Raw genomic sequence first — 9,355 nt, 5'->3', positions numbered from 1 at the left:
CACAAATCATCCCAAACTATAAAACTCTAAATTTGTAAAAACAATTTTGAAAATATACAATCAAATAAAATTTTAAAACCATTTACGAACAAATTAACTTTCAAAATTGATTCTGGAAACCAAAGCAAACACAAACCGGATTGAAATCTAAGTAATTTTAGGGACGTCAGAGTAATTATTAATTTATGAATAATATTTAATAATTCATTAAAGTCTTTAATATTTTTTAAAATATTTAATAATTCATTAGAGGCCTATAACATTTTTAGGGTGGAAGCATTGGATAGTGGCCCTATCTACGAAGTTCATCCTCTATCTGTATCAACTGTTAACATGTCTCAAACTTTAACGAGATCAACTTTAGAGCATTAATATTAGTCTTCACAAAATTCTAGTCAAATTATAATTTAAAATTTTATTTTTCTATTTTAGCTAATCACTCTACTATATCAAACTCTTTATTTTAACTAAATCTTATTAACATATTTGTTATTTTTTTTATAATTAAATTAATGAGTTATGAACCAAACAATTCTTATATTTTACAAAAGGTAAAACTGAAGGAAATGTAAAATAAATAAATAAATAAATTGGCGTTGATCGGTTGATCGGCGGGTTGACTTGTCGGACTTTTGAGTGGACGTTTGGTAACACACAACTAGTGATGAACAGTACCTCGCTTGTTATAGCGAGGTACTGTAGCACTCGTATATTAACGATGAACAGTAGCGAGACTAATGCAGACCATTTTTGATGAACAATATCACTAATCTAGCTAAAAAATGAGTTTAGCTAGTTTGATATGGATGCTCTTACATCGGATATGTTTAGTTTGTCTTTAAAAATATATTTTTAGAGAAATTTTTTAAAAATATGTTTGGTTGAAAATAAGAAAATAATCAATATTTTTTTTTTCTCTCTCTATTACACATCAATAAATTAATTATTCTTTCTCTCATACCTATCTATTCAACTATAAAAAAATTATCAAACAATCAAAAACTCAAAAACTATATTTAGGCCTCGTTTGGGAACCCTCCATTTTAGCTAAAAAGCCAAAAAATTACTAAATTAGCCAAAAAGCCAACAACTCATACCAAAAAGTCAAAGATTCTCTTTTCTCTCTACTTTTTGCACATCTTTTCGTAAAAATCTAAAAATTCATCCCAAACATACTAGTTTTTTTAGCTCATATTTTAGCCAAATAGCCAAAAAATTATTAAATTAGCCTGTTCCCAAACGAATTAAAATATATAACTAAATAATTTTTAATTTTTTTTAAACTCTCTTTAAAAAAATTATTTTTAAAATAATGGGTACGTTACAAATACACTCTTGAAGTTTGCTTAAAGTACAGATTGCCTCATGTGATTTAAAAAATTACAAAATACCACCTTGTTAGAATTTTTTATTTAACAAAATTAACTAAAAAAATAAAATTCATAATTTTTCTCCTATATAATAATAAATTACCTAAACTATTAATTGAAACATATTTCTAACATCATTAAAAACTGTTAATTGACTTGATGATTTATTAATAAAATAGATGATTTATTATGAAATTAGAAACTTCAAAAGTGAAATGTAATTTTCCCAACTACAGAGAGAGATTCATATTTTAATTAAATCTCAAAAAAATTATTTATAATTTACCCTAAACTAATATCTCAAATCACAAATCAAACAATACCCAGAAAAGTTATTCTCTATTAAGAGATAAGAACTCAACAATTTGCTCAACATCTCAACGTGAAAATCAAGCTAAATTTTGAAATAAAAGTGCATGGAAGAAAAATGGAAAATTAAATTTTCTCAAAAAGTAAAAGTACAGATATTCTTTTTGATTTTAATGTGAGAAAAAAAAAATATGAAGATTATTAATTTTATTAATAATTAATATACAACATAATAATGTGATAATCATTTAAAATATCTTAAGATAAATCTATCTCATATCTTATTTAATTATTTATCAATTGTCTCATTTACATCTAACCCAATTTAGGAACTTTTTTTTTAACTCGGAAAAAAAGATACTCTGAGATGTTATTACTGCATCTGTAGGGCCAGAACCTACCACCGAGGCACTAATGGAGCACAATCACATGTTACAGACGAGTTCAAATTTTGATCAGAGTACAGAATAAGATCTCCATAAAAAACGAACTGTAAAATAATAAATTCATCTCCCTCAAATTCAAACCTAAGTCACGTCTATGAAGAATGATGTCTTTCCACTAATCCACCACTCTTGGGCCCCGTTTATTTTCAGATGCAGAATAGATGAAATTCATAGTGAGGGGATTAATAGTGAGAGAATTGTTAGTGAGGGGATTGATAGTGAAGAGATTAAGTAAAATTGTGTTTATTTTGATAATAGTTGTTAAAGTAGGGATTGTTAAATTATTTTTATACAAAATAATAACACAAAAAAATACAAAAACATTAAACATTAATGTTCCAAAAAAATACCCAACATGTAAAAAATAAAAATAATAAAAAAATAAAAACAAATAAATTAATGATTTTTATTTAACAAAAAATACAAAAAATTAAACATTAATGTTCAAAAAAAAATGTCCAACATGTAAAAAATAAAGATAAAAAATAAAAAAAATAGTCCGACGGATTATTTTTCTAATAGCACCTCTATCTCAATTCTCATTCTAAGTCTAATCCTAATACCAAAGGATTAGAAATCCCCTCTCAATCTCTCAAAACAAACAAACATATAGTCAATCTCACCCCATATTAATCTCAATCCAAACTCCAACTCCCTAAACAGACAAGGCCTTGTGATTGTTTGGAATAAATTAAAAAAGTCAAAAAGTCACTAACAAAATTAAAAAATTTGTACTATTCAAAGATAACTTGTGAGGAAAGTCAGAATTCAACTATCAAAAAATTTAAAAAGTTAAAAGGGTAAAATTGTTATTTTTGACTTTACTACAATATTTTATTACATATCTTTTCATAAAAAGTCAAAAAATTATCTTACATATATATTTTTTTTCTTTATTTTTTTAATCAAAAAAATTAAAAAATACACTAATATGATACATTCTAATATGATACATTCTAAACAACTATTCATTTGAAAAGCACTTTTGATCAGACGTTGGTAGCCGTTAAAAAAAAAATAAAAATAAAAATTATTGAAGTGGGTAGGGTAACATTATTCGGTGGGTGTTGAGAGAAAATAGGGGTGTAAATAGGAACACCCCTCGACCTTGCATCAAAGAGAAGATACCCAGGAAAACACACTGCAATCTCGACCTCGAAACTCTGCTACAACAAATTCGCACCGCTCTGATCATCGGCTTCATCGCATGGTAACTCTCTCTCTCTCGCTCTCTCTCTCTCGCTCTCTCTCTCTCTATATATATATATATATACATATATCTCTCTCTATATATATGGGTACAGTTATTATTATTGAAATCACTACTTACAGAAAGTAGGGTTTTGTTACTGTTTGTATAGGGCTATATAGTTGCACACACACACAAGGGTTTGTCATGGAATTAGGCCTCAATGAAAAGATTGACAGCCCCAAACATCAAGAAAGGATTTTTAGTTTCTGGGTCTTTAAAGTTTCAGAAGAAGCACATGCTTTATCTGATTCTTTATTCAAAACGCCCTTATTTCTTTCTTTATTTCAGTAATTTGAGCCTTTGTGTGTATTTAATTTACATATTCCACATGGAGGTTCTGGTCTGCAAAATAGGGTTTTTTGTGCAATTTGGACTGTTTTGAGAGGAAGATGTTGAATTTAAATGAATAAAAGTTATCATGTCAAATTGATCTTCAGTGGAGATGGCTTATTGGTAGTTAAGGGTTTTTGTTTTCGGAAATGAGCCTTGTAAGTTGTCACCAAGTGCAATTTCATTTTCAACTATATATATGTAGTTGAGTTCATGTTTATACAATGATTAGAAAAATGTGTAGGCGTCTAATGGAAATGGTTAGGGGACAGGAATACGACATGACTCTATCATATCAATTTGATAAATTATTGGTAATAGGACGCATGCACGGCAATAGAAACACATGTACACACGTAATTATTCCATCATCATTTTCATTTGTTCTTTCAATATTTGAGAAATGATAATTCACAAACACCATCAGATAACAACTTTATGATAATCCATGACTAAATTGTTCAATCGCCATTAAACCCGCTTATTGATAAAGTGAATTGTCATCACCATTCACCAGTAGGAAAACCCAATCAAAAATTTTGCCTCAACCTTCTGCAAGGCAGACATAATTATACCCTCAAAAAAAGGAAAAAGAAAGAAGCATTTTACTAGATTTTTTGTTTTTGATTTCACCTTGAATCTTAATTTGCTTTCACCTTTTTCATGTGTTGATTTGTAGGCAAACAAGCACACCATTATCCTGATGCAAACTTCTCAAAGCAGAGCAACCAGAACTTTTATGGATTATGATTCAATAAGCCAGGCAATGGATGGTATATTTTACACTATCATTGTTCGTAAATGGAATCAGTTTTGAAATCACACATGTTACTGATTTGGCTTTTGTGAAATTTTAATTGGTTTGATAGTAATTATGAACTTTGTGAATTTAGTAGCTTGAGGGCTGCCATTAAGAATTCCTGGTGGTTTTGTAATGGACTACAATACACAGATTCTAGAGTATAGATGCTATGAGCCAAATTTCCATTTTCTTCACGTTTTGGTGCTTCCCAGCTTGACAACAGAACAAACGGGTCACTTATTTCTTACTTTTTGTTCTGGTTTCGCCCCCCTCCTTCTTTTTCTCTTTATCTCTGTATCCCCCTCTAAATACCTTTACTTTGTGATGATAGGACTTCAAGGGTTTTATGTGCCATATCTGCCCTGGCATTTCATTAATTTGATGACCACGAATTTACGCGCTGGTTTTGTTGGATGTATGGTTGTTTTTGGGGAGGGGGTGGGGGAGCAATTTAATTATCATTTGGTGGATTTGACAGAGTCTGTACCCCGTTGTTGAGGGAGGAGGCCCTGGGTTTTCAAAAGTTTGTCATTTTTATTCAAGGTCTTTTGCGGAGGTGGTTATGGAAGTTTGCTTGTGAAAGGGAGAAGTAATGGAGAATGGTCTTTTTCCAGCCATATTCAATGTGTAATGAGAAATGGGAAAATGTTAGATTCTGGAGCTATAGATGGTGTGGTGATGTTCAGTTGGAGTTGGCTCTTTCCTTGCGGAGGTGTGTAAGTCACAATAATAACACCACAGGGACATGCATCATTATAATGACAATGAGAAAAAGAAACCAATGTGTTACTTTGTTAGCTGGATAGAAGTGCTGTTGACAGTGCCATTTAAGATGGTTTAGGATGTAGCTAGTTGGTAGTTTTGCCCTACTTTGGATGTGAAAACCACATTGTCGATGTTACCTCTGTCAATGCAAATTTACAAGTATATATATCCCTTTGATGATCCAAGATTTGAATGGTTGAATAGATCTGACTAATTGAACAACGTTGTTAATTTCTTAAACTTTAGGGGCGGCTAAGATATGTCTCATATCATGAGTCATAAGTTCATAACTAGGGGTGAAGTATGTTTTGTACTAGAATTTCCATTATTAAAACCATTGCCACCTCCTCTTCGTATTGTTTTTGCTATTCCTCATGCTCCATCTCTTCAGAGAAAACCCTTGTACAAGCTTGGAAACCAAAATCGATACAAGGCTGTGGCAAGAAGGGATTCTCTGAAGGTAATTATGCTAAATTTCGTCATTGATGGTGAGCAAAGTTATGAATTTTAAGGCTTTGTAGATATAAGAAAGGAGTAATAGGTTGGAGTTAACACCAGGCAAAGAGAGAGTTCCAGGCAGTTTTGGGTGCTTTGAAGAGTACTTATGAACAACACTTTTTGGTGTTCAAGTGTTATGATTGAGTGATTGAGAGACATCAATTTGGCTTGTCCCATGGGGTTTTAATGGACACCTCTAATAAAGTTTGGCTAAACCTTGTTTTGGGCTTTTAAAGGCTCTTTGAGTGCCAAAAATAAAGGGAAAAAAGGAATTACAAAAAGAAGCTAGACATCATACTTGGATTCCCATACAAGCATCATACTAGGGTTAGTATTGAATCATGCTATCCCATAGAGAGCTTATAAGCTATTAGAAAATTCACACTTATTTCCATTGGAATTTGAAAGCTAATGCCATATCTTGGAAACACAGAGCTTTTTGGGGGCACCTGATAAAGCAGATGGAAAACTAAAGTTGAAATGATCTTTAAATATGTCCTTACATTTGATATCACCTAATCTAACATACCCTATTTGGACACTTGTCAGTTGTCACCTAGCATTTGATATGTATATCTATACTAATCCCAGTGTTGTAGGTATAAATGTGGTTACTTATAAATGTTTACCTATGGTGAGGACATACATCCAAAAACTCAACTTCACTAAACAACCTACTCAGACTATTAATGGAAATGACATGCTTATGAAGTTATGATTGCCTGTCTGAACTTGCAGTCTTAATGTGCTTTTATTATGGGACAAAAGTAGCTAGAGCGAAGGATAGAGATGGAAGTAATAGAAATGATTTAGTTTTATCTTTATCTTTTGATAATGTTACTTGCACTTGTGATTTTAAGTGTTCTTTCGAGTTAAGGGTGCGCTTTAATTGGTCAGTTAGGAAAATAATTTGGACTAAATGATCATACATTTTTTTTGTTAAGTACCAATGTCTATATTTTGCTGGATAGTTTGGTTTACAAATTAATGAATGGCTTCCATAACTTTGTCCTGAATGCAACCTTTGTTTTCTTTATTTATTTTTTGATGCACTATTATGTGTTTCATTAGAGGTGATTGTATTGCTGGCCATGTACAGGTATTTGTGGACTTTATGAAAGGAAACTTAAGGAGCTAAATCCAGCCATCAGAAACATTACTTATGATATTGCAGATCTCTACAATTTCATTGATGGCCTTGCTGACATGAGTGCACTAGTGTATCTCTCTCTCTCTCTCTCTCTCTCTCTCTCTTTCTCTCTCTCTCTCTCTCTCTCTCTCTCTCTCACACACACACACACACACAAAAGCACACCAAAAAAAAAAAATCAATGCAAAGTGGGTGTTTTTTGCAACTTAAAGAATAGAGCTTTTTTTAATTAAAAAAAAAAAAACTCTGCCGAACATGACCTTCAAGAATATAACTAGCGCTCCCTATTATTAGCATGATCTCTTGCTCAAGACTCTGACCAGGATTGGGGGGAAGGGCCAGTTGCCAATTCCTGCATGCGTAGTGAAATTTATATTGCAATACTCCCTTCAGTCCCAACTAGTTTACAATCTTGATCAGGGTATCTTCTTTTTTGAGATACATCATTATTTTCCTGTTTACACTCTTGATTTGGCTTCCACAAACACACACGACACATGCATGGGGACAAGAAAGGCATCACAATGCCTCTGTGGGATGATATAATTAACACCTTTATTTTTATTCATTCTGGATTGCAGTTATGACCACTCGATTCAGGCTTACCTACCATGTGACCGTCAGTGGATTAAGCAGAGGACATTTCAACACCTCAAGAAATTGGCGCATTGATATGCTAGTCCCCTGTTCTCCGACTGTTTCTCAGAGAATCTTTAGATGGGTTTTTTTTTTATTTGGAAAGAAAATGGTATGAAGTGCAGAGTACATGGCATCACTCTGCTCTCTAGGTTCTATATTGAAAGTGTGTAGTAGTTGCCTCCCTATGCATATATAATGTAACGGTGGCATTCCACTTAGTTCTAGGTGGTGGAAGTCATCTATGGTTGCTGAATCAGTGTGTCTTGTAGTTTTGCACTTTGTCTGGAATCTGAATGTTGGTGTTTTGCTTTTATGAAACATAATTGCTGGGTTATTTTTTGAAGAAGGCTTTTGCCATCCAACTAATCTTTTCGTGGCTGATTGTCCCTTCCACGTTGTTAATACACTCTTATAGAATATACATATATATACACATATCAGACTGCAACTTATATAGTGCATGGTTTGCAACTGCTGGAACTTTTATTGGTGCACATGGAATAAAAGAAAACAGTAGTGATGGTAAAAAAACATTTGGGAGGGCTTCATGCAACACTAGTGGAATAACAAGATGTGTTGATTTGGTTGTGTTTTCGATTTCATTTTGTTTCTACATGAGATTTTATGAATTATATTTGCATGTTTAGATAGGGAAATTCTCGGAAATAGCACAGCTTCTTGTTTGGTTCTTGTACCTTGCATGTTTATAAAGTTTCAATTACAACAAACTGGATTTTATACTTGCTATTGGTTTCAATTTGATTCAATCCTCTGCTCAAGTTTGGTATTTGAACAAAATAACAAAAAATAAAAAAGCCTCACTTTTACATGGAGCCCATGTGGCACTGATGTGTCTTGCCTCCATTTATGGAGGGATTGTTTTTGCGACTCAAATTTGTGTCGCTAGGAACATTAACGGCAAATTTATGGTTGGCCCAAATTGCCCAAAAACAAAAAATGGCAACTGGTCAGATTCTTCCTCTAGGATTGTACTGAATATGTGGCATTCGTACACTATTAACGGTCTGGAACTTGCATCTAAACAAAACAATTTTTTTATATTAAAAGATACTGTTTAAATAAATAGAAAAATTACATTGTGTTTGGTTGTGGTTTTTTGAACACGGTTTTTAGAAAATTTTATACAACTTGTTTGGTTATTCTGAAAAATGAGTTATGTTTTCAAAAAAAAAATATGTAAGATCTGATTCCTCACGTGATGTGAATAGCCTAGGCTTTAGTACAATCTACTTGTAGCCTCTGCCTTGCCTCTTTATTACCTTTACATATAGGGCTGCAAATGAACCGAGCTATTCGTGAACAAGTTCGGCTCGGCTCGGCTCGGCTCGTTAAGGATTTGGCTCGGCTCGACTCGTTTAGTAAACGAGCCGAGCTCGAGCTTGAATATTAGGCTCGTTTAGTAAACGAGCCGAGCTCGAGCTCGCATGTGTTCGGCTCGTTAGGCTCGGCTCGTTTATCTTTATTTAAATTATATAATAAATACATTATTTATATATTAAATAATATATAAATATATATAAAAATAATAATATAAATACATTTTTTATATATTAAATAATATAAATAATATTTTTTATTTAAATATTTATATTTAAATAATATAAATAATATTAAAAAAAATTTATCGAGCCGAGCCGAGCTGAACTCGAGTTTTATTAAAATTAACGAGCCGAGCCGAGCCGAGCTCGAGCCCAGTTCCTTATCGAGCCGAGCTCGAGCTCAATAAACAAGCTCAATAAGTAAACGAGCCGAGCTCGAGATCAGCAAAGCTCG

The 9,355-nt window shown here is 32.4% G+C and overlaps 1 protein-coding gene across 1 annotated transcript; it reads left to right on the top strand.

The window, feature by feature from the left end:
- The first annotated feature begins 3,159 nt into the window (after positions 1 to 3,159).
- LOC114280916 (enhancer of rudimentary protein) lies at positions 3,160 to 7,904 on the top strand. The gene is made up of 4 exons (XM_028223324.2): positions 3,160 to 3,335; positions 4,387 to 4,480; positions 6,872 to 6,992; positions 7,504 to 7,904. The coding sequence occupies exons 1-4, from the start codon at positions 3,333 to 3,335 to the stop codon at positions 7,592 to 7,594; spliced, it is 309 nt and encodes a 102-aa protein (XP_028079125.1). The 5' UTR covers positions 3,160 to 3,332; the 3' UTR covers positions 7,595 to 7,904.
- Positions 7,905 to 9,355: the final 1,451 nt, after the last annotated feature.

This window comes from Camellia sinensis, chromosome 13 (assembly GCF_055761805.1).
Source record: "Camellia sinensis isolate YWXY chromosome 13, ASM5576180v1, whole genome shotgun sequence".
Lineage (NCBI taxonomy): Eukaryota > Viridiplantae > Streptophyta > Magnoliopsida > Ericales > Theaceae > Camellia > Camellia sinensis.
The sequence above is the reverse complement of the archived record's forward strand: the minus strand, read 5'-3'. Positions and strand labels throughout refer to the sequence as shown.

What these genes read in the sequence shown, in the direction of transcription:
- LOC114280916 (XM_028223324.2), top strand. An exon ending in AATAAGCCAGGCAATGGATG is followed by an intron (nt 4,481 to 6,871) that starts GTATATTTTACA and finishes GGCCATGTACAG; the next exon opens with GTATTTGTGGACTTTATGAA. An exon ending in GCTGACATGAGTGCACTAGT is followed by an intron (nt 6,993 to 7,503) that starts GTATCTCTCTCT and finishes TCTGGATTGCAG; the next exon opens with TTATGACCACTCGATTCAGG.